At 38.0% G+C, this 25,596-nt stretch overlaps 1 protein-coding gene across 1 annotated transcript; it reads right to left on the bottom strand.

The window, feature by feature from the left end:
- Nucleotides 1–17,175: 17,175 nt before the first annotated feature.
- LOC575348 lies at nucleotides 17,176–24,335 on the bottom strand. Its single transcript, XM_794705.5, has 3 exons — nucleotides 23,997–24,335; nucleotides 19,723–19,970; nucleotides 17,176–19,186 (listed from the first exon to the last, which is right to left on the bottom strand). The coding sequence occupies exons 1-3, from the start codon at nucleotides 24,061–24,063 to the stop codon at nucleotides 18,929–18,931; spliced, it is 573 nt and encodes a 190-aa protein (XP_799798.1). The 5' UTR covers nucleotides 24,064–24,335; the 3' UTR covers nucleotides 17,176–18,928.
- Nucleotides 24,336–25,596: the final 1,261 nt, after the last annotated feature.

Below are 25,596 nucleotides of genomic sequence, written 5' to 3'. Positions count from 1 at the left end.
GTGAGCCTATGTTTCCTGGCTGTCTTGGCAATAGTAATACACTCTTTCTCGGTATCAACAAGACGACGCCAATTCCTTCTAATCGTGAGGTGAAAGTTACTTGTCACGTTCAGTGCAACCTTGGCGTAGGCAACCCTGGCGTAGCCGAAGAAGCTCATGCAACGTTGACCTTCCAAAATAAGTCTTCAATCTCTGCTCCGAATAACCAGCAGTGGGTGGATCGATCGATCGACCACACAGAGTTCAAATTGGTACTCGAATTGTACTCCGAATCAGATGATGAAAATATTCTGAAATGCGCCGTAAATATGACAGGGTATCAACCAACTTTCTCGTGGTACATTGATGGTGAGCCAGTACTCTCAAACACCTCGGATCAAGAACAGATGCATTCGTATTATCATCTTGGACATTCCTTCAACGTCGTGGTGTGCGAAGTTTTGATAGATACTATCATCACTAGGGTGTGGAGCACGTACGCACAACTTCTGGCTGATGTCCTCTACACATCAACGTCAACTGGGGGTATAACCACGCATGGGCAAAACACAATTAGCAACGACTATACTGAGAAATATCCTGTTCTTAAGTCATCTACTAGCACAACCGCAAGAGAATCTGGGTTCTTCAGTCTTCCTGTAAGCTCTAGGCAGTTAATAATAATCATCACCATCTGCGCTTCAATGGCGGTAGTAGTCTTCCTATGGATGGCCGTGAGTACCTTTACAAGAAACATTACTAAATGGAAGCCAAGGGAATCCCCGAAGACGAACAATTTAAAAATCAAATCTAAATGCCCTGTGGATGACACTGATACTTATTTAACACCAATAACTGGAGAACAGAAAGGTGTTTTTATGGATTCATCAGGTGATTATGCCTATCCTGCTTTCGAGAGGAAGAATCCGAGTGACTTCAAGAATGGTTGGGAGCTTGTTTCGACAGGTCGTAGAAGCAGCGATCAGAGTTTCCCTAACGAAACACATTACGAAGTGATCCCTGGTGGAGACCTCTGTCCAAGATGGCACCGATGTCAGACAGATTCTCAAGATCAAGTGTACGTAAATCAGAATTCTTCAACCTCTCCATCAACATCAAATTCGTCATCTTTTTCATCCTGTCCCTCTTCAAGCCCACCCCTTTTTCACGAATATCACACTGGTCATTGCTTCCTTCAACAAGATGATCCATCGTCTAGTAAGAGATCTCATCAAATACATCACGAATACTTGCAGTAAGAATGTACTGAAACTTGGCAACCAATTCGGCAACCAACACAGTAACCAACTGGTCAACCAACTCGATAACTAACTCAGTAACCAACTCGTTAGCCAACTCGGCAACCCACTCGGCAAACAACTCGATAACCAAAACAGCAAATGAATCAGCAACCAACTCAGTAACTAAAGTGACAACCAACTCAGTAACCAATCCGTCAACCAACTCGGCAACCAATTCGTGAACCAACTCGACAACCTATTCGGCAACCAAGTAGCTAATCAACTCGGCAATCAAATTGCCAACCGATTCGTGAACCAACTCGGAAACCAATTCCTGAACCGACTCAACAACCAAAAACAGCAAATAAATCAGCGACCAACTCCGTTATCAAAGTGACAACCAACGTGACAACCAACTCAGTAACAAACTCGGCAGTCAAATCGCCAAACAACTCGGAAACCAATTCGTGAACCGACTCGGAAACCAATTCCTGAACCGACTCGACAACCAAAACAGTAACCAAATCAGCAACCAAATCCGTAATCAACTCGGTAACCAAATCGGCAACCGATTCGGTAACCATTTCGTCATCCAACTTGGCAGCCAACTCCGTAATCAACTCGGCAACCAACTCGGCAACCAACTCAGAAACCAACTGGGCAACCGTCTCGATAGCCAAATCAGTGATCAAGTAAACAACCAACTCGTCAACCAACTCAGTAACTAGTTCAACATCCGACTTGGTAAGGGGAAGGAGGGTGTTTAAGAAACTTTCAAGATTTAGACCTGCGTTTGCAATCATTTTATATAGCTCTTGTTTTTGTTTGTTTGTTTGCTTTGTTTTATTTCCACTTTTTCATATCGATACAAAGAAACATACAAATAAATATGATGAATAACATGTAAGTTTGACAAAATTTGTTTCTAGTTAAAATAAAAGTTTCATACAAAAGGAAAAAGCAGGAGACCACATGTCGTAAGCGTAAATGCTTGAACATGACCGTGGCCTCTGCCGAGTTAACAAAATAAAAGAACAACCCATGCAACTGCATTGTATTCAATGTTAAATAAGATATAATTGAAGTGATTAAAAGTGAGCATGGCTGAATTAATTTTGAGCGAAAATAACAAAACAAATTTAGTGAAATATTTCGTGTTGAGAAGTGCATTTGTGCAAGGTGCAAAAATTTAGCTTGGTGAAATAAAAAGAGCCTAATACCGTGATATTAACTGTGTGTCGGTTTCAGTTACGGGTGATAATATTAAATGTATGCAGGGTCCATTCCTGTTGACAAACAAAGACAGAACAATTCAAGACAAAACAAATTCGATAATTTTTAAATTTCTATGTAAGATCTAGTAAACTATACTGAGTTAACAAATACGCTTTCAAATAAGCTTTAAAAGAATACAGGGAGGTCCTAGTTTTAATATGGTTTGGTAAGTTATTCCAAATATCTGGTCCATGGTGTCTAATTGATCGTAGGGCTAAACTAAGTTTGGGATTATTAAGATGGTAATCATGAGCATGTCGAGTTAAATATGAGTGTACGTTTACATTTAATAAATAAAAGTTTTAAAAAGATGCTGGAAGAGTTTTGGAAGTGTACTTATACATAAAAATGGCAGTTTGGAGCGTATGTATATCATAAACCTTTAATGTTTTTAATTGACTAAATAACGGGTTCGAATTTGCAAGATAGTTAGAGTGTGTACAAATACGAATTGCTCTCTTCTGCAAAAGAAATATTGAGTTTATTTTAGTTTTACTACAGTTTGCCAATATAATATTACAATATGTTATATACGGTAAAATTAAAGTATTATAAAAAATAAACAAAGATCTATCATTTATCAAACATTTCATTTTATATAAAATACCAATATTCCGGGATATCAAAATATTTATATTATGAATGTGTTCGTTCCAAGACAAATTTGAGTCAATAATAACTCCTAAAAATTTCGTCGATTGTTTTTCTACCAGGGATAAACCATCTATAAACAAATTACATTGTGGTTGGTCCTGGGAGTTAATAGTTCTAAAACGGATAAAATTAGTTTTACTTATATTTAAGGATAATTTATTACATTTAAACCATATTGAAATATTACACAAATCATGATTTACAGTATCAACAAGTGTATCAATATTTGTGTGTGAGTAAAGTATATTTGTATCGTCGGCAAAAAGAATGTAAGTTAGAGTATTTGAAGATTTTATTATATCATTTACATAACTCAAAAATAAGATGTAGATGCTCATTTAGCTCAAGAAAGTGTAACCTTTGACCTATAGAGTTGTTTTTTACCCGAACTACTGATTACTTTCTGTGATGTTTACATGGAAATCAATCAATTTATATCATGAATTTCGGCAATTTGCTGGTACACCCTGGCAGTATTTTGTTGGTACATACACAATTTGACGATGCACACTTTGTAATTTGTTCTGGTTAAGTAACAGTCCCCCCCCCCCCCACCCCCTCACCCCCGACCTTATAATGCCAGTTACGAGTGAGAGGGCTACTTTATTTGTCTGTAAATAACACTTAAAATATAATGATTGTATGTTTGTGTATTTATTTCAATATAACGTAATCATTTATATATATACGTATGTGGACTTTAACTTTATGTCATGCATGTGAATATTATTATCAAATTAATCAATACATCATATCATGGTATTGTGAATGCTGCTTATATCTCACCATCAGACAACCGTAGTTTAAGTAAAATGAGCACAGGCTTTCACGGAAGTACTAAATTCATATATTCGAATCAACTATATTTCTGTCCATCAAACGAAATGACGTTTTTTGTATTGTGCACACTTGAATAGTTCCGAAAGTGATAAGTTTCATCCTGACAATGGTTATTTTTAAACACGCCAAGCTTTCTCTTCAATCTGTCAAAGTAGAACAAAGAATATTTATCTTTCTGTATCTTTCTTTCTGCATTGTTATCATTTAGAAAAAAATATTGTGTTTCACTTTGTATATAATAACTCATAGATAAATCTCGGCACCGCTACACATTTGAACGCAAACATCTGAGATAGCGTTCACCCATTTGGTTTATACATTTCTTCTCAGTTCATTTTTCTTCATTTTGTAGCTCCATCTAAACTGGTTTTCTTTCAGACTCGTCACCTTCTGGACAGTTCCAAACAATAGTGTTTACAAGCTCGAAGCAACAAAGGCCGCCCGTCACCCATCTTTGCAAATTCAAAGATAACCTCACTATTGATGGAGTTCACATTTTTTGATCAAACATTGTTTGATTCAATTTTTGCAAATTGATTTTGAGATAAAAAGATACAAAGACCTCATGTAAAATCAAAAAATTCTTCCCGGCTGTTCATGGTTAGCCTTCAAACTATGGGTATGAAAAGAAAATAGCTGAGATGAAAGAAAGTAAAATACATTTTATCAAGTAGTGTTTGTAGAAAACCACATTCTTATTCAAATTCAAATGTATGCCTGCTTTTGCTTTAGTGGTACTTGCACTACTGTAAATTTATCAATATATATGATCAGTGGAATTAATCCCCATCTTAATGAATCAATATGGATAAACCTGTGTTTTAATTAACTAGGGCATTTTTCTTTTAGTTACGCACGTTTCTATGTATATCTTATTTCTCTACAGGTGTACAGTTGTTGCGCATATATTCTTTTATTATCTTAGTCATGTATATTTGGTTTAAAAAAAAAAATTCTCTGTAACAGAAATGTTGACATTTACTCTAAAATTTTCCTCAATATAAACAACTTCCTTTGTAACTACATCCAATTGCTTTTCCTTCGACATCTTAATGTCATCATTCTTCTTCTTCATGTCTTCCCAGTTCCATCTGTTCCATTCTTCTCATGTCACCCCCTCTCTCTCTCCTCTTCTGCATTATTTTGTCTTCATTCTTCATTTTTCTTCTTCTAATTTCACCCTCTTTTTCTCTCTCAATATCTATGTGTCCCTTATACTCTCTATCTCTCTTTGACTTGTTCTCTCCCCGACACCCTCGTTCTGTCAGTATTGTTTAATTATGTTTCTAAGAGAAATCCTCCTATATTGTGTGTGACTGTGTTGAATTACATTATCGAGTAATAATAATAATAATAATAATACATAAGATTTATAAGGCGCCAAATCCACTTGACAGTCAAATGCTCAAGGCGCAGCTTGTGCAATAGATGAAATACATACATGATACATTAATACAAAGTGCAATAGGAAAGGTACATACATGAAAGGTTATGGTAATCAATTATAAGCTAAATTAAACAGATATTTCTTAAGATTGTTTTTTAACACTTCAGCAGAACTGCTATTTTTAATCCATTGAGGGAGAGTATTCCATAACGAAGGCCCAGCATGAGCGAAGGTTCGCTCCCCACTTTGTTTTAACCCTAGGAGTAACAAGTAAGCCAGAGTTTTGAGAACGAAAGTAATGCTTAATCAAGCCGATGTTGTACTGCGGAGCAGAGCCATGCATACAGTGAAATAATAGTAAAAATAATCTTGAAAACAACACGTTTTTCTACGGGCAACCAATGGAGTGATTTGAGGACTGGTGTGATGTGACTGTACTTGTTGTAGCAATGTGAAAAGGCATATAATTTGCAGTATATATTATGGTTCGATGTTATTTCCCAAGTCGTAGTATTGTAGTAAGAAGAAGTATTCTTCTCAAAGGTGTAAACAGTTTCCATCAAACAAACCTTCAGTATTTACTTGTCATAAACTCAATTAATCAGCTTTAATTACTATATGAATATTCCTCACTAAATAATGATTATTAAAAGTAATAATAATGACGAATTTTAACTATTTGTAACTACATCCAATTGCTTTTGCAAGTCAGGAATATGTACTAGTTGTAATCTATTTTAATGTGTATTATATGTACTTGTCTATATCTAAGTTTCGTTGAAATGTTTTTTTAAATCTGAGCTTGTAAAACTTGCAATGTAATTTAGCTCTCGGGCTACCATTTTGCAGTTGTTTTAAATAATAAACCATTCTACTACTACACTGTGCTACTATATCTGAACGAAGCCTTATTCATTTCGTCGCATGATTATAGTAAATTCTACAGTAAAGAGTTTTAAATAAGTTTAAGGCACTCTAAACAAAATCAGTGGACCCAGTTAATACCCAGTCACATCGACGAGGCCGATATCAGACCGTCAACGGACCGAGCAACAACAAAAATACATTACACCGAATGTCCAAGATTCGGTCGGCTCGGGTTGGGATGGACTCGGGTAGGGGTCAGGTTGGCGATATGACCAGCATGTAAACCAGATTAAGTCAGCCCACCTTTAGGCCTAAACGAGAATTTTGTTTTTTTGGTTACTATTATCTTGTTGATAGTCTCTTGTTACTCATTACACACGATACAATTGTAAGGATATTGAGAGACGATGGGATGTCCCACCATAATGCTGATTAAATGAATAGTATGCCACGATGCTTTAAAACTCTTCCTGGTCCAAATTATGCTTATTGGAATGGATTTGCTCATGCAAATTTGTACCCTGGTTGACTTCTCACCTTCCCCTACTTACAGGAGCTTTCCCCGACAATGTACTTCCTTGAATCTGTTTATAGCGTGGTATAAGATAATTGGTATATTATTTTATTATTGTGAAGAGGACTTTCGATATTACTTTCGCCTGAAGAAAGAAGAAAAATCGTTCTTTGTCTCATAATACGCAAAAAGAGTTTTGAAATCATTGATAGCGATAAGATCCAGGGATCGACACCTCCCCCCCCCCCCCCTCTTTGATTTAAAAAAAATTGCACTCATCCCATCCTTTCGAACCTTCAGAGGGCTGGTGGGGATTTATTAGTCCTCCTACCCCCCCCCCCCCCCCCAAAAAAAAAAAACAAAACAAACAAACAAAAAAAAACAAAACACACACACACACACACCCAAAAATAAGGAAGAGCCTAAAGAGGGTTGGCGGGGTTTTGAATCCCCCTTCTTTCTGAACATCCTTGATCCACCAGCTGGTTTTGTATCGATAAGTGAATATTACGACGGGGCGTTCATTTGGATTCTAGTAGAGCTCTGTTGCTGTTTGGGTCATCGACTTGGAAAATCTGACACGAAGAAACCATAGATTGAAGTTACATTTATTCGTAACATCTTTGTGGTTGAATAAAGTGCAGCATGTTGAAAATAACTGACTCGGTGGGGCACCTTCTTCTCACCCTCCTATTAGTAATGTCGTCACATGTTAGGTTTTCCAATGGTTCTGGATCAGTCAACGTTGTCTTAACACCAGAAAACGCCATTATTTCTGATGGACAGGACGTGACGCTTCAATGTACGGTCAGCAATGTTGACCCTGAGGAGTACAAGATCGAATGGAGTGACTCTCTTCAAAACAGCCGTGAAACTTTACAAAGCAACAAAACTACCAACAGGGACACCTCGTCTAGGACACTCAGTTCCTCATTGATTCTTTCTTCACCAGGCCCAAATTTTATCGTGGGTTTGTATGTTTGTGAGGTGCACTCTCTCGGCCGAGGGGGAAACCTTGTTACCTTTGCACAGTCGTTGATTTCTCGAAGGACCTTCAACAGGACAGTGAATTGCAGTAAGTCTAGTCAAGGAAAAATCATTCACTTGTTTCAGGAAGGTCCTTCTGTCACGATGTCATGTATGGCCACACGACAGCCGATAGTCGATTTGAGATGGAAAGCATTGCATACAGCTGGTAATAATATCAATGATCTGATTGATTTTGTTCGCGATGACAATGGTAAGTTGGGAATCCTGGAAAATGTTTTGTCAGAAGGCCTGTAAAACCAACAATGTCGGTCTCGTGGGATATAGCCCTGATACTTAAGACCGACAATGTGGCTTTCGTTGGATTTCCGGAGACCATTTTGAAAACCGTCCCAAATTCACTAAGTCTGGTGGTCAAGGGTTCATCATTCACTTGATCCAAGAATATCCTACTAGCTGCTTTTACACTGTAACCAAGAAATCGTCGTTTTTTCTTCTTCTCACGTTCCGGTGTTTCGCCGTTAGTTGCATAGCACAGCAACTACAGGCAAACGCGACGAAAAATCGAAATCGAAAAACCAACCTCTGCAGTGTGGTCTTTTTAAACGCCCATCGAAGTTTCATATCTTTGAATAATCAATAGAGAGATATGCCTATATCCTCCTCCTGCTGAAATATTCTAAACATAATTACGTAAGAAGCTTTGTACAAAAATATAATCTACTTGTATTTATATGAAATTTACGATATTTTCTATTCCTATCCTACCTTTTTTTTTTTTAAGGTCAGTTTTTATTCTTTTCTCTCTTGAAACAAATTATAATCATAGTACAAATTACAATCATCATATGTAACTCTCACTGCAAATGTGATGACATTATAAATCAGTATAAATTTTTGTCTTACAAACGGCTTCAAAAGAAACTTACATAGTTAGTTCCTATACATCATATTTGAAACAAAAATTCATATTTTCAAAGAAAACATATGCAGTTGTATAATCCAAATTTTTTTTGTTTTAACAATGTAGCAACTTATACTTCTTTTTATACTGTTGTCCTGAGAGAAAAGTTTTCTCTTTTTGTTAACCCTACCCTACCCGACCTTTCCCTTATCCCCATCCCCCCCCCCCCTCTTAACCGGTGGACGACTGGCTCTGGGTTCCAATTGTTTGTCTAATACTCAGGTTTTCCCATTTAGAAAAATGAATAGTGAGAGTTCCCCTCATTGCTGCCAATTTCCTTTCTTCTACTTTATCCCCTATTATACTATTCTTTATTTCATTAAAAGAGGGTGATTTTTTAAGTTCTCTATTTCTATAAATCAGATATTTAACAAGAATTAAAACATGATTCATTAATTGATATTTTCCTTTATTTCTCTCCTCTTTCCCATACAGAATTTCCTCCAAACTACAGTTATGTATTTCAAAGTCTAAAAATCTCGTGCACATTTCCCACACTGATTGTGCAAATTCACAAGTATAGAATAAATGTTTATATGTTTCTTCATCTTTTTCGCAAAATGAGCATAAGTTAGTCGAGACAAGACCAAAACGGAAGAGGTGATGGTTTGTATATAATATATTATGTATAAGTTTGAACTGAAGTATGTATAAGTTTGAACTACCTACAGGTATTCATTGATTCATAAATTCAACCCTGCGATGGGACCCAAGATTAAACGGGCGGATCGTTTATTGCATGGCAAGGAGGTACATGAACAGTGGATCATCAGCTCCAGCCGAGCCTTGTATCATCGGTCTTATCAAGATTGTCCAACCACCGAGAATCATCCCAGACACTACCAGCATCAGTTTCGGTCTGGTCAATCAAGCCGAGTTTTGGTGCGATGTGAGAGAACTCTCGCGCCAGTCTTTACTATATTCGTGGTCTTGTGAGCCTATGGTTCGTGGCTGTCTTGGCAATAGTGATACTCTCTTACTCGGTATCGACCCGACGGCGCCGATTCCTTCTAATGGTGATGTGAAAGTTACTTGTCGAGTTCAGTGTAACCTTGGCTTAGCTCGCGAAGCCCATGCAACGTTGACCTTCCAAAACAATTCTTCAATCTCTACTCCAGATAATCAACAATGGGTGGCTGGTTCGATCGATCACACCGAGTTCAAAGTGGCACTCGAATTGTACTCCGAATCAGAAGATGAAACTATTCTGAAATGCGCCGTAGACATGACAGGGTATCAACCAACTTTCTCGTGGTACATTGATGGTGAGCCAGTACTCTTCAACATCTCGTATCGAGAAGAGATGCATTCTTATTATCGTCTTGGACATTCCTATAACGTCGTGGTGTGCGAAGTTTTGATAGATACCACCATCACTAGGGTGTGGAGCACGTTCGCACAACTTCATGCCGATGTCCTCTACACATCAACGTCAGCTGGGCAAAACACAATTAGCAACAACTAAACTGGAGCTATAACTACACATGGGCAAAACACAGTTTGCAACAACTATACTGGGAATTAATCTGTTCCACACTTATTTAAAACCAATAACTGGAGAACAGAAAGATGTGTCTATGGATACATCAGGTGATTATTCCTATCCTGCTTTCGAGAGGTAGAACACAAGTAACGTCAATAATAGTCGGAAGGTTGTTCCAACGGGTCTTAGACGCAGTGATCAGAGTTTTCCTAACGAAAGTTTTCCTTGACAACCAAGTCTTCAGCCAACTCCGCAACCAACTCGTAAACCAAAACAGTAACCAAATCAGCTACAAGCTCCGTAACCAACGTGACAACCAACGTGACAGCCAACTCGGTAACCAGATCGGAAACCAACGCGCTAACCAATTTATCAACCAACTCTCCAACCACCTCGTCAACAAACTCGTCAACCAACTCGTCAACCAAGTAGCCAACAAACTCTGAAACCATCTTAGTAACCAATTCGTCAACCAAAACAATAACCAAAGCAGCAATCAAATCCGTAACCAACCCAGTAACCAAATCGGCAACCGATTCGGTAACCTAATCGTCAGCCAACTCGGCAACCAACTCCGTTACCAACTCGAAGACCAACTCGGCAACCAACTCCGTTACCAACTCGAAGACCAACTCGGCAACCAACTCCGTTACCAACTCGAAGACCAACTTGGAAACCAACTCGGCAACCGACTTGATAGCCAAATCAGTAACCAACGCGTCAACCAATTCAGTAACTAGTTCGACACCCGACTTGGTAAGGGGAAGGAGGGTGTTTACGGAAACTTTAAGTTTTAGTCCTGTGTTTGCAATTATTTTATATAGCTCTTGCTTTTAAGACGTAAATGGTCATTTTGCTCAGGAAAGAGTCACCTTTGACGCCAAGATTAGTTTTCTACCCGAACTACTGATTACTTTCTGTAAAGTTTACATGAAAATCCATCAATATATCATGATTTTATTTTCAAGTAATTTAGGCAATTTGCCTGTACACCTGACAGTATTTTGTTGGTACACACACAATTTGACGATACATACTTTGTAATTTTGTTCTGGTTGAGTAACAGCCCCCCCCCCCCCCCCAACGCTTTATAATGCAAGAAAGAGGGCTACTTTACTTGTCTGTAATACATATATAATGATTGTATTTATTTCAATATAACGGAATCATTGGAATATATCTGTATGTGGACTTTAATGGTATGTCATGTATGTAAATATTATTATCAAATTAATCAATACATCATATCGTGGTATTATGAATGCTGCTTATATCTCACCACTAGGCGACGTAGTTTAAGTAAAATGAGCACAGGCTTTACACGGAAGTACTAAATTCATACTTTCGAATCAACTATATTTCTGTCCATCAAACGAAAGGACGTTTTTTGTATTGTGCACACTTGAATAGTTCCGAAAGTAATACGTGTCATCGTGACGATGGTTATTTTTAAACACGCCAAACTTTCTCTTTAGTCTGTCAAAGTAGAACAAAGAGTATTTATCTTTCTGTATCTTTCTTTCTACCTTGTTATCATTTAGAAAGAAAAATGGTGTTTCACTTTGTATATAATAATTAATAGATAAATCTCGGCACTGCTACAAAATTTGAATGGGGGTGAGATTTACGGTCAGATTTGCCGAATAGAAAACGAAATATTTCTACACTAAAGCAATAACATGTCCTCAGATTCCAATATTTGCCCTCGACGATACGACAATTATTTTGAACCTCCAACCTATATTGATATATAATACATTTTCAGTAGAACTTTTGTGAGGGCTTTAAGCCCAAATATAATAATAATAATATTAATATAATAATATAATAATAATAGCCTAATAGTCCACTCCAAATTTTATTAAACCGAAACGGAAATTCTTTTTGCCCAATTGATCGTGAGCCCGGCAGCCACTGAGCAGCGCCAGATCGACGTTGCTCTATCCCTTATTGTTGAACGCCAAACAAGGTAGCAACAACTCCCATTTTTTAACGTCTTTTGGTATGACGCGGCCGGGGTTTGAACCCACGACCTCCCGGTTGTGAGGCGGACGCTCTACTGACTGAGCCAACACTCCGGTATATAAATATATCCCCAAAACGACAATTTATCAGAAAACACTGAGAATTTAAAAGTATAACTTTTCATCAATGGCAATGTATCACCAATGACATCATACGGTGAATACTATTTTGTTTGGCAAACGTTGAATTTGGACTGGTCTGTTCTATTAAAGATGGCCAAAGGGAACCCAAACATGACGAATCGTCACGTCGTCATGTCCCATATCCTTTGCCATTTTGTGAAATTATATTATCATTTGCAGGGAGAATTAAACGAGGATGTGATAACCAACACCAAGTCCATGCCTTGACAAACAGAAAATGATTAAGCAAAGTAGTCCCACAGAAAATGTTATTATTTTTTCGAAACCTTTTTCCTGTTTTCATCATGATTGATTTTGTTTAAATGAACAAATAATGAACTTGCTGAACTTTATTGTTAAATTTTACAGCTCATAAGGATTCTATCAAAAATATCTCACATACATTGTCCTTGTCATTTCAAGCTTGAAGATATTCTTTTGGTGGATAATACGACTAAACTGAAAACATCTCTCGAAACACTGACACGAATGGGGCTTAAATACCCACTAGAAAACTTTTTTTGAATTAATTTCCATTGTTTGTTCATTTTCACCGTTGTTTTGGTAAACCTCTGAGATAGCCTTGGAAGGCGTTTACCCTTGTTATCAACAATGCTATGACTAACAACTATATTTGTGGACTCTGTAGGCTAGAGTGGTTTATACATTTCTTTTCAGTTCATTTTCTTCATTCTGTAGCTCCATCTAAACTGGTTTTCTTTCAGGCTCGTCACCCCTTTGACAGTTCCAAACAATAGTGTTTACAAGCTCGAAGCAACAATGGCCCGTCACGCATCTTTGCAAATTCAAGGATAACCTCACTTTTGATGGAGTTCAAATTGTTTGATTAAACATCGTTTTTATTTTATTTTTGCAAAGTTTATTGCCTATATAAATCAGACATTTCATGATATCTACTCATCAGATCATTGTAAAAGTTTACGACATTTTTCAATCGCGTCCAAAGGACTAATGCATATAAGTTTTACTACATGTTTGCGGGAAAGTCTTCCTCTCATTTATTATTCATGTTAACGACATAGAAAGAAACTACGGGTGTTCCAAAGAATAAAATACAATTCAAATAGGGCTGTTAAATGGGTTGGGGGTCTACTCGTTTTTTTTCTCAACCATATACAGTATTATTGCAAGATTTTGAGATATAAAGACATTAAGACCTCCTGTAAAAAAAACGTCCCGGCTGATGATGATTAGCCTTCAAACTAAGGGTATGAAAACAAAACAAGATGAAAGAAAGTAAGATATATTTTATCATGTATTAGTTATAGAAAACAACAGTCACCACCCTTATACTTGGATCACGTTTGCACTGCACAGGGGCATAGGCGGATCCCAAAGAGTGAGGAGGGGTGGGTGGTGGTTGGGGGGGGGGGGGGGGGGGAGGTAATCTGTATTTTTGCCCCTGTCTCCTCCTGTCATTTTCAGGAGGATGGAGACCACCAAAATATACTGTGCATCATAGAAACAATGATAACGAACAGGTATAAAAAAAAATTATTAAAAAAAAAAAAAAAAAAATTAATAAGATTCCATGATTCTGCAAAATGTTTTCTAAAGTGGAGAAAAATATTTCCTATATTTTTGTTATTCCTCGATTGGGGTAGAGGGGCCTCACCTGGTGGACTTCAACTTCTCACGCTTCGGGTAGATGTACTTCCATCATTACTACCTGCATTTATCCATGTTATTGCATACCACCCTTTCGGGTTAACACAACTCTCGTAAGAGCAAAAACATGTTTTTCCTCAACACCAGTACCTTCGCAAAGTCATGATATGCGGTTGTTATCATATCTGTACACAATTCTATAACCGTTGTTCATGGAGCTGTTAAAATAAATGAAAAGAATGATCGAAGTCGGTGTAGTTTCTCACGATTATTGCTTTGTAAAGGACGGAGCCGTGATATCAAAACTGTTTATCCATTTGTTCTGAAGGTCACCTTCATACGAGCTTCCCAGATTGAGAAAGACGAGTCCCTCTTACAATAAGTCATGTTTGGAGTAAAAATATCAGGAGAATGTTTACTATCTTATCCCTTAACCACTTTTCCTGAGTTTCTTCAACTTCGTGAGAAAATAAAATGGATCATTAGGGTTAATGTTTGATCAGTTGCTATGTCGGGATGTACATAATATTACATAATATTGATAAATATTGGTAGGCTGGAGTAGAAATTTCAAGAGAATGTTCATTATCTTATCTCTTAAGCACTTTCCCTGAGTTTCTTCAACTTCATCAGAAAACAATATGGATCATTGGGGTGAATGTTTGATCAGTTGCTATGTCGGGATGTACATAATATTGATAAATAATTGAGTTTAATCAGGGAGACCTCATCCGCATCAGGAGGGATCAGCAGTTATTACTACCTCAGCAATTGCCAGGTACCTATTTACACCTGGGTGGAGAGTGGCAAATGTGGATTAATGTCTTGCCAAAAGACGTTAGTGTCTTGCTAGGATTCGAACCCTAAATAAAACCCTTTGACAGATAATCAAGTGCATGAACCATGGTTGTTTCATTTCCAGAACATTTAATTACTCCCTACGATTTCTTTTGCTTGTTAGGACTTGCCCATCAGGGAAAGGTCTTAAATTGTAGGAATTTTACTAAGAAAATTGTATTAAATGTCAATATTATACCTGTACTTGTATAATCACTTTTTTCATTCTAATATTTTGTCATAATATTTTAATATTATGCAATAAAATACATTTTATCAGCTTTTGAAATTTACAGTCTTTTTATTCGTTCTTTTTCGTATTTTCAAAAAAAGGGCATCTCGACAATATCTCACATTATTTCTATCCTTGTCAAACGTTCTTCGTAACTTAGAGTAGTTGAAGACGAGAGAATGAAGAAGAGAGGGTGCGAAATGAAAAAAAGATCGAGCGAACATTACACCCATCTGAAATTCAATTATAAATAGATTGAAAGCGATGACGAGAGAGAGAGCGGGAGAGAGAGAGAGAGAGAGATTGAAAGTTTCGAGGGGTTGGGATTCACATTAGAGAGGTTAGTATTTTGTCCTACTTTCCAGCTGTGCATCCAATGAATCACGTGATGTATAGGGCATGTGGAGCCCCACATTTAAAAATGCATCTGATATATCAATCATGCCAGTACAAAAGTGCCTCAACTGGGGCATTAAAATGTGGTCTTAAAAGAAAACAACTCTACAGAAAACACTAAATATACATCTTTTCGAGAAAAAAACGGTGGCCGTATATTTTTCCAAATCTGATTAAACGGTCCATCGTATACCATATGTCATTGTCAGTAGTTACAGTAGGGCACCTCCTACAGAGTAGATAATAAATAGTAAATAATGTAGAGATTTTATACCGCCATATTCTACCTACAAATATTAAGCGGAGTAATACCTCTCCTTGAAGAACCTGACAACTAAACCGGTATTATACTCCAGACGTGGGCAATCAATCTTCAAGGAACAGTCCACCATAGGGGACCCTAGTAATGCTTCTAAATGCACTAGATCAACTGATGAATATTGAAAAGTATTCTGAACCGACATAGACTAACAAGAGGTGAAGTTTCGCCCTACTTGTTATCCAACAATGCTGCCTTTGCATTTCCGCTTGGTTTATTTTCAATATGTTATTGAATCTAAATTTAGCTTCCTCTTTTATGACAAAGATACGGTTGGGGAACAATAATTTAAAAGTAATAAGAGTCCATCAGTACATCACAATATCGCTTTCGATGTACATCGGCCTCTTGCCAAAACCATTTATTATAAAAATACGTTTCCTGTTGATTTGATTAGAAACTGGTATCTTGTTTACTCATTATGAACAGTGGCGGATTCAAGGAGGGGACACAACTGACCCAGGCCTCGTTATAGATACCTCATTATCATACCTTAAACAGACGATAGAATTGCCCCCTGAATTGGGTATTATTTCAGAATCGTGTCCCCTCGCCCCTCTTTACCAAATCCTGAGTCAGCTCTGAATGGCGAAAGGCGCTCATTCTAACACTTGTACAGAGAGGCATATCCGACATTGGTCAAGGGAAAGGGCGGAATTCCCATCAAGGTATGCACTTGAGCAAGCAGCCTTTTTTTGGGGGGGGGAGGGGGCATGGGAGGGGGAAGGGGGAGGGGAGTAGGAGGAGGGGAAAGGGGCTTTAATCGAGCTTCCTCGTCCTCCCCTCTGATCTATAAGCCTACGGAAAAAACGAAATTGGTCCACCCCATGTCAGTTCAGATATTATGGTGCTGTCACAACGACAGGTATATGTCATCAAACATCTGTCCTTCGCAATCATCGTTAATCAATGACCGTTATAAATTATCTTTGTGACCACTTTCCCTTGAATAATAACTTCATAAGGACATCGTCTCTGTCGGCCTTTCATTCGTGTAAGTATTTATAAAAGAGGCTTTCCGTCTCTTTTTAACATGTGATGCAATATCGATCCGATATAGGCTACCAAGTATATGACGAGATGTTTACGAGAAAAGTAGGACTATTCCATTTTTTAATGTAATTTCATTGCCTTCTTTCTGTTCCGTTCTCCCCCCTTTCGCTTTTTCACATATTTACTCTTGTTTCCGTTCTCTCTCTCTCTCTCTCTCTCTCTCTCTCTCTCTCTCTCTCTCTATATATATATATATATATATATCTCTCTCTCTCTCCTTCTCTATATCTCTCCTTTCGATCTTTCTTTCCCCTTTCTCAGACGACGCTCTCCACCCCCTCTCTCCCTCCCTGTCACAATCAGCATCCCCGCCCGCTTTCACACAGCCTTGAAAAACTTCGAAAACAATGACATATCAATACACATAGGAATTATGATATTTGCACATTGATATTTATTACAGTACGAATACACATTCGCTGTGTATTATCATGACATAAATGACAAAATAGGATAACAACGAACTTCCTCATAGATACCCTCAAAGTGCATCTCTGTCGGGGTTTTTGGTAACATTTTTTTCTCGTTTTTTGCCCAAACGTAACCAAACAAAATCTTTTCGCAATAAGAGTTTTAACTACAGAGGGAGTACATAAATATAAATAGAGAAGTCAACTGAATTCAAGTCCATTTCAGTTTAAAATGTTCATCTACATACTCGTATCCAACTTCCAGGTACACTGGTATCCATTTTCTTCAGTGTTTCGGCCTCTATAATCATCCATTAATTCATCACAAAGATGATGAAATCGTCATCAACGTCTTTATTCAATGCGAGAAATACGTGGCAAGTAAACAGAACACTGTTCCCAGAAGTGAATTGTTACAATAAATCCAAGGACGAGAGGTACTTAGACCTCACTTTTGTCTGGGCCAAAGAACTGCAAATAAGAGGAGCTGAGTCCTACAAAAACATCTGCATTTTGAGGACCAGCTATTGGACCGGAGCTTAATTAAACACGCTGGCCTGGATGCCTTTCACACATACGGGTCACTAAAGATGGACAAACAACCTGCAAACAACACACCGTTGGTCGAGTAAACAGACCCCTCAGTATAATAACACGTGAATGAATTAAATTTAAACTGACCGCTGTTGGATGTTCTCTATAGAAAGTTATCATCATTAATCATAATAAATAAGTTTAGTACAATCACACATTGACCATAAAATAGTTTACCATTACTTTATCAGTATCGATTTGACCTTAAGTTGGTAGATGGAAGACGATTCTCAAATGACGTCCGAAATACGTCGATATTGCCGCAAAAGTTCTCCGTATCCTCACCAACCCCCAAAAGGTTTGCCGCTATTAATTGAAATCTCCCGTGGTTGGAATACAATTGAATATACGCAGAACTTGGAAGAAAATAGTTTTAAAATAAGCTGCATTCTATACAAGAGTGAATTGTACATAAAATATTTACACTGCTTAGATACAAATGAATGAAGGCACTAAACTCAATTAATACTGGCAGTGATATATTAATAAAAGTTACACACTTCATAAAACTACTGTGTAAAGCTTGATTTTAGAAAGCGAGAGTGCACAATAATTTAGATTTCAAAAGGAAATCAATCAAATCAATATAACTTTCCTTTTTTTTTTTACATCTACCCCCATGGTAGTGGAGGATTCGAAAGCAGGTTGATAGAAGTGTAGATCATATTTTGTTCATCCAAGTAAACTGTTTTAACGTGTTACTAAATGGATTCCATGTAAAACACTGTCGTCTTACACAATCCTTGATTAGCCCAAGAATGTCATGACACTTCAAACTGATTTTTCAAGTCGTGTCCTTAATAGATGTTTCTATCTAAACTGTAAGAAAATGTATTTATCACTGGACCCTTTTCGGTCCTGTGTAGCATAAACGACATAAATAATATCAGAACTTTCTTTAACCTTCTTCAAATCGAATCAACTACGCAACTTTTCCATGCAACCGTATCATGCCACGAGCAAATAGTTACACCATGCAGATGTCTTTCATAATTTATGTAATTGTAGTACCTCTCGCCTTCACCTCGCGCACGTCGTCGTTCATTATCGAAGAACACCGTCTCTGTTGTGAATATACAATTTACAAGAATGTCCTTTCATAGTCTTTGAGGAGCGCCCTCTATGCTTCCCGCGCTCTCACTCTCTGTTTGCACTCTTTCCTGGCCTCTCTCGACTCCAGGTATTTGCAGTTGTCGATGTCTGTGTTGATCTGCAGTTGCCATTCGCAGCATTTGCTGAACATTGACCTTGAGGCTTTGTTGGGGTAGCACTTCTCCACCTTCATCATCAGGGTTTTGTAGGTCACGTCTGAAGCGTGTGGCACGGCATCCTGGAACTTCATCTTGCGACGGTAGACCTGGTTGTTCTTCTTCTCAACCTGGTAAGAGAGAGAGAGAGAGAATGTTTCAAGAATAATATTCAAATTTTCGTTCAGAATGATGTCGTTTGATCGTTTGATACGAACCAAAGACGATCGTAACTTCTGTATATAGATATCATCATCAAACTTGGAGTACATCCATGATATCATAACATAGTGTGGCTACTTTCCGTTTTCTTTGGTAACGATTTCGACATGGCTTTATGCTCCTATCCAATTCTTACACTAAAAATTAGAATACTCAAGATGACATTATCAGCAACCTTTTTTTGTTGGTATTACAACTACGATGTTCTGGCTGCAAAGATGGATAAAATAATACCCAATTTTGATATAGACTGTAACGAAACCCCGACCCCTTTTCTTCTTTATCTCTCTCCGTTTAACATTGTTGGTTGTCTTTGTCTCGTCGTCTTCTTCCAAATTTGCAAATAAAGATGTAGATTACTCCAGGTACAAGGCTATCTAGTAAAGAATCTCTGAGCCCAAGTGCCCCTTCAACCTTAAAAATGACAGAAGTTCTTTCCAATTACCTGCATGAGATCAATTGTGCAGTAGAGACCCTTATCAGCGACCTTCTTGCCGATCTTGCAGCACTTGTGAGGTGTGTACTGTCGGTTGTCTCGTGTGAGCTCATGTTCGGTGATCTGTAGGAAGGTCTCTCGTTCAATGGCTTCTAGGGTCTCAAGGACATCCTGTTGTTGGTCGGCCGGTGAGGGCAGGTCTGCTGAGGTCGGAAGGCCTGGTACCAAGTTGAGAGGCCATGCTCGCTCTGGGGCGACTGAAACGAAAGAAAAGAAATGATATTGGTTAGAGAAAATCTTTGCAAATTATAAAATGATATTAATGATTGGTCAGCTAGCAGCGCGTAATCGGTGATTAGCACTTTCCAATGACCGGTCATTATAATTTTTTTTTTAATCCGTTTTGAATGACCTGCCGATTGATGCGTCTAACCTTTAAAATGTACTATAATGACATTTTAAAAGAATTTTCTCGACTCAAATTTATGAAGGAGGAAAAAAACAACCTTAAAAGGACAAGGACGTCTATTGGTTGATTACTTCACAGCAAACACACCCCCTACCATATGAACTTTTATTGACACGTTTTGCTTCTTCGGTCTAATTATCTGCCTCTCCCTTTGAAAATCACTTCTTTTTCCTTATTCAAAATTATTATTCCCGAGATCATTCGTTTCGGAGGAAACGGCCAATTTCATGGAGGCCTACCCTTGGATGTTTAAGCAACGAATTCCGTTCCCTGGATACATAATTATCGTAATTGCTCTTGTGAACTCGATGTGTTTACTGATATCTTGCACAAGTTTTTCCTTCCCTTTATTGGCATCGTCACACCCCACTCAATTGCCTGACCCTATAACATCACCCTCACGTCCCCCGCTGCGGACCTGGGACGTACGCCCCTGGATGAAAGGTGAAAGGTCGTGCGTGCATGCTGTTTGCCGGTTTAGTTACAAGGTGACTTTGACTTTGACGGAGGAGTTGCTCTCTAAAAGCACTGAACTATATAACGTGAGTAAACACATGCCCCGGATCAGAGAACATCAGAGAATAAAACAATGTGAAACTTCTACAGCATTAACTAAGGAAACAAAACGTAGGGATCACATCAATAACAACTGGTGAAATCATGAAACTGAAGAGCACAGCACGCCTCTAAAGAACTATCGTTGTTATAGACATCAACAGGGGACCGCGACCGGGAAAGAAGAAAATAATGCCTCCCAATCCCCAATATAAATTCCTCTCATTTTAAATCATATGTGGTAGATTAAACACCAAAACTAAAAGGCCAATGCTAAGAGCACTTAATGTACTGAAAACCAAGCATCCTCTAGGACGTGTCGGACGTTTCAGCACATGTTAATCGGAATTGATTTAAACTATTTTATGTTTGAAACAACTATTAAAAACGAACAAATTTGATGAGAACCTTATTGGAAAATACTACAAACCTCACTCCAAACCTTACAGTACAAAAGCATTAAGTCATCTTTACTGTTGGCACCATTACCCATTCATTAATAACAACTTCGCGTGTAAAAAACAAAGTCCATATTTTGCCAATCTTTGATTCAAGTTATGCTCTATTTGGTCACCCTTTTCACGGCCTCGCATACGACACTACAAGACAAATATGTTTCTCATAAATCAGACTACGTCAAAGTAAATAATTCCAAAGTCTATTTATTTCAGATAAAATATCTAGAGAACGCAAGACGTCAGTCAAGCTTGTTTATAAAACCCTTGTACAGATAACTTGTCTGCAACTTATCTGGATATTTACTCTGTAAACGCATTGCACTACGAGACATGGCATCCCAATATGCAGCACATGTCATAACAGTTTTGGTCGCCGTGGATGAAATACGATGAGACAAATAGGACGATATAGATTTGAAGGTCAAAGTGCATTCTTATCAATATTATACTGAAGGACAGAGGACCTATTAGTGCTCTATTTTCAGAGATAGGTCAACTAAAAGAAATTCTGTTTAACAAGATTACATTTGGATAAAACTGAAAGAAATGTAGAAAAGAGGAGAGGGAGAGAGAGGGGGAGGGAGAGGAGCTTACTGGGGGGAGGAATCATTTTCAACGTTCAGCTTTAATGCGATTTAGAATCGACCCCAACATTATCCGAAATGTCGTAAACATATTTGCGATAAGATTAAGAAAGTGTTACAAGTTAAGAGAAAAGTGGGATTCAATGACGATATGAAAAGGTTAGAAGGGGACCGCGATTATAAAGAGCTAGAAAAGGGCTGAGGCGGGCTGCGAGTGAACTTAAGTTCGAAACAAATTAAAAAACATCCTACCGACCCTCAGACCGCGAATCGACCGGCGGTCAAGTCTTAATATTTAGCGGCCCGTGTGGAAAACTCGCTAACCCCCTCATAGCCAATCCACCCTGGCGCCTGGAAGAACGAGGTCGTGTTTTTATTTTTGGCATATCCATGGACTAGGGCCAAGTAACTAAATTGATTTTGAGGTGAGTCCTAAATGTTTCAATAGATTAGTTGTCTTCCATCCCTCGATGACTCATCGATTATGAAGAAGGTCGAGGACTACAGTTTTCGCGCCAAACAATCAGTTATTTATCTCTTTAGCTCGGGACATATCGATTCTTTCCCTCTGACATCCATAGGGATTGGTTTATGTTTCAGAGGTGTCGCGCTCTATTCGAAGAAAATCTATAAATACAATACTTCTTTGCCATTTTAAGAATAAAAGTCAAGCAGAGCGTTCACTTTCACTACAGAGTTTTCTTGGAAGGTCTAAATCGTAAGAAAGGATAAAGGGTAATACAAATACACGGCATGACGTATGTTGTTGATATCTTTGATATACATACTGTGAGGTTTGTGCAATCACAGAATAAACATTAATGAGTACGTCTTTTCTTCGATCTTGGTGTCCTTTATCACTACATAATCAACACATCTGTAATATTTCCCTTCTCTGCTTGGTATTCTTTGCCCCCATTTATGTGGCTTGTCGTATTTTCATATAAAGGTCACAATGTTTTCTTGTATTATGTTAACAAGAACCTTAAGAAATAGTTTGTTTGGCAGTGTAGAGAAGGCAGACAGAATCTTAATCAATCAGGGCTGTAACAGAAAAATCAAGAAGCTTTTAACTACAGGGGAAAGTATCAGTATCCAACCCAACCAACTAATCATCTTCTCCCCAGTACTCATAGCAGGTGCTCCTAGATCAAGCTGCTTTACCGATCTTAGGGTCAAGTTGAGTTGCAAGGCTGATGGATAAAGCTACCCTGGATGGCAAAGGCGGTAGAGCCATAAACCATATGGACAACAGGGCAAGGACTACACCTAACATCCGTGATTGAGGTTTGCCTAGGGACCACATCATCAGAATAATTTAACTTCCTTGTTCGAGTAAATAGTATGGTTAAATTGCCTTTATTTCAACCTTGTATTCACGGAGTCCATAACATGCCATCTGATATTAATTGTACTGTTAAATTAACAATTATGGACGCCATGCGGAATAGGTAAATACTTGTAAGTCGATTCGCATATCTACCGATGCAAACTGAAACTAGATGTATGTCAATGATTGAAGTTTAGATATGAATATAGCTGAAATATACAGACCTACTCACAACGAGGCTAATTACACTATCAATAACATTTTGTGTATGTAATCATCATCCAGACAACAACGGGAGTAGGTCCATGGTAGTACCATGTGAGATAAAGAAAATACACACATCGTAATTACTTTAGCCATGCTTAGACATTTAATGTCGTAATGGTTGGCATGTTACCAGTTTTGTAACTGCTATTTACCCGACCTTTGAGTTTGATTGAGAACGTAAATGATAAACAAAGAGGGGTGTAATTTATAACACTTATCTCTCAAGATTCAAAGTCTAAAACTTTACAAACTTTATCGAACATGCAGGAAGCCGGACGATCATTTTACAATATACGATTACAACACAAGGGGTACAGCACAGACCCTACTTGAGAATAAACCTAACATGTGACATTATAGTATAAACATTGTATTTTCCAATTTCTGATTGTACCATAAATGCAATACATGATATTACACTAATTTACATACTTTGAATAATTACACACGTAACATGTAAAAGGATCCTTACATTTTTAACAGACATTAATTTGAGCATTCTTAAAAGAATTCCACCAGATCAAGAGAACATAAAATGTAAAATATAATAAAATGTGAAAAGTAGAACATTATAGAAAGTTTTTAAAAAACTGTAAAATGTACTAAAAGAGTAGACTTACTTGCTATCGATAAAGAGATGAAAACGAAGACTTCAAGGAGAAGAAGCTGGATCTGGAAGATGTTCATCTTGGAAGATTGGTATCGTCTGAGAAAAGTAAACCTCGAAACAGTGAAGCAGTGAAATAAACACAAGCTGAATATTGCTTTAATTTAAGCGACACACTTTTTTGAGGAACAGTTCCTGAGAATGGCGAAAATCCGTAGATGTTTGAGAGGTAAGGTGTTGTTCAGTGGAGGCTCGGCTAACGAATTTGATAACAACAGATGAGCGACCTGGATATTTATACGTATTTACCATCGCTTTGGGGCTCTCCGGTACAGTCACTTGTTCTGTGGTTTCGCTAGAATAAAAACAAGTTTTGTTTGCCGGGGAAGAAGTCAAGGACCTGCTGTCAATAAAGACTATTCTCACCAACCAGCCAATCACAGCAGCGCGGGAGGGAGTCGGAACGAATGCTAGATTGCTATTGGCGGATGCGGATGTCAATCATCTGTGCGTGTTGAACTGCTCGCGGGGCCTGAGCGTCATAAAGGAGAAAAGGGGCGTGTCACTTTTGTAAAGTTAGCAGGTTGTTTTCCCCAGGGGTGAGGTTCTGAATCTGTCAACAAGTAGAGAACTTCAATATTACAGAGATGAAAACAGTCATGTAGCTGAATTCACGTGTACACTTGTAGCGATTCAATGCAGGTGAAAATGGCGACTAGAAATCGTGTGACCCACGTGGTACTATAGTTGCAGTTTCGTAATCGTCACTCCTTATCGGAGCTGCTGTAAAATATTTGGAGAAAAATTTACCCAGTTACTTTTTCCTGGTCTATGTATCCTATCTTAAATAAAACATGCAGAGGTGTGTCAAAGTAGATTAATATATATAATAAATGCTCTTTACATCATGCCTACATTGTCCATAATTATATACCAAGCACTACACAGGGGAGGAAAGTCAGTATATTTATTTTGTCTGCAAGTTTACATATAGATTGGTTACCATATCGCCCCTCCCTCCACACACACACACGCACACACACGCACACACACCTCACGGTAAAAACTGGCTTCACCTATGACAAACGTCGTATAGCTCCTTTCAAGTTTCATCTCGCGCCGGTAAATTGTCCTAACTGAAAAGCCTAAAATGACGATGGCGAGTGATAAGCTATAGAGAAGAGGTGTGATTATTACCCAGTCTGGAATCATTTAAATCCCTTCTTTTGTTCACGAAATAATCCATAATAACCTGGAGTTAATGATCCAGAGGTTACAGACGCGCTTTAGTCCAATCCTCTACAGTTACAGACAAGCCATGTCGCTTTCATTGTGTTTTATCTTTTATTGGAAGAGCAGACGATTAGAAAGCTATGGAGTCAACCGATAGTAGATCGATATGTGCTATTGAACCTCGGGGTTCTTGGTACCCAAATCAGACATTCTGAGTGGAGATATCTTAACGCAAAACAGGCACCCTTAGTTTTAAAGTGACTCGGTTACATTGTTGAAGGTTGATGTTAAAAATTGCGTAATTTTGGTATAAAATGTTACTTATCATATTCCTTCTACTGTACTAACCCTCTATTAAATGCAACCAAATCCTGACAAAA

Source organism: Strongylocentrotus purpuratus, unplaced genomic scaffold, assembly GCF_000002235.5.
Source record: "Strongylocentrotus purpuratus isolate Spur 01 unplaced genomic scaffold, Spur_5.0 spur5_scaffold_14, whole genome shotgun sequence".
NCBI classification, from domain to species: domain Eukaryota; kingdom Metazoa; phylum Echinodermata; class Echinoidea; order Camarodonta; family Strongylocentrotidae; genus Strongylocentrotus; species Strongylocentrotus purpuratus.
Note: the sequence above shows the minus strand (reverse complement) of the source record. Positions and strands in the feature narration are given on the sequence as shown.

Excerpts from the sequence above, each read along its gene's own strand:
- LOC575348 (XM_794705.5), bottom strand. The coding sequence starts at position 24,063 with ATGAACATCTTCCAGATCCAGCTTCTTCTCCTTGAAGTCTTCGTTTTC. Across the intron at positions 19,971-23,996 it reads CATCTCTTTATCGATAGCAA|TCGCCCCAGAGCGAGCATGG; the intron begins GTAAGTCTACTC and ends CTTTCGTTTCAG. Across the intron at positions 19,187-19,722 it reads GCACAATTGATCTCATGCAG|GTTGAGAAGAAGAACAACCA; the intron begins GTAATTGGAAAG and ends CTCTCTTACCAG.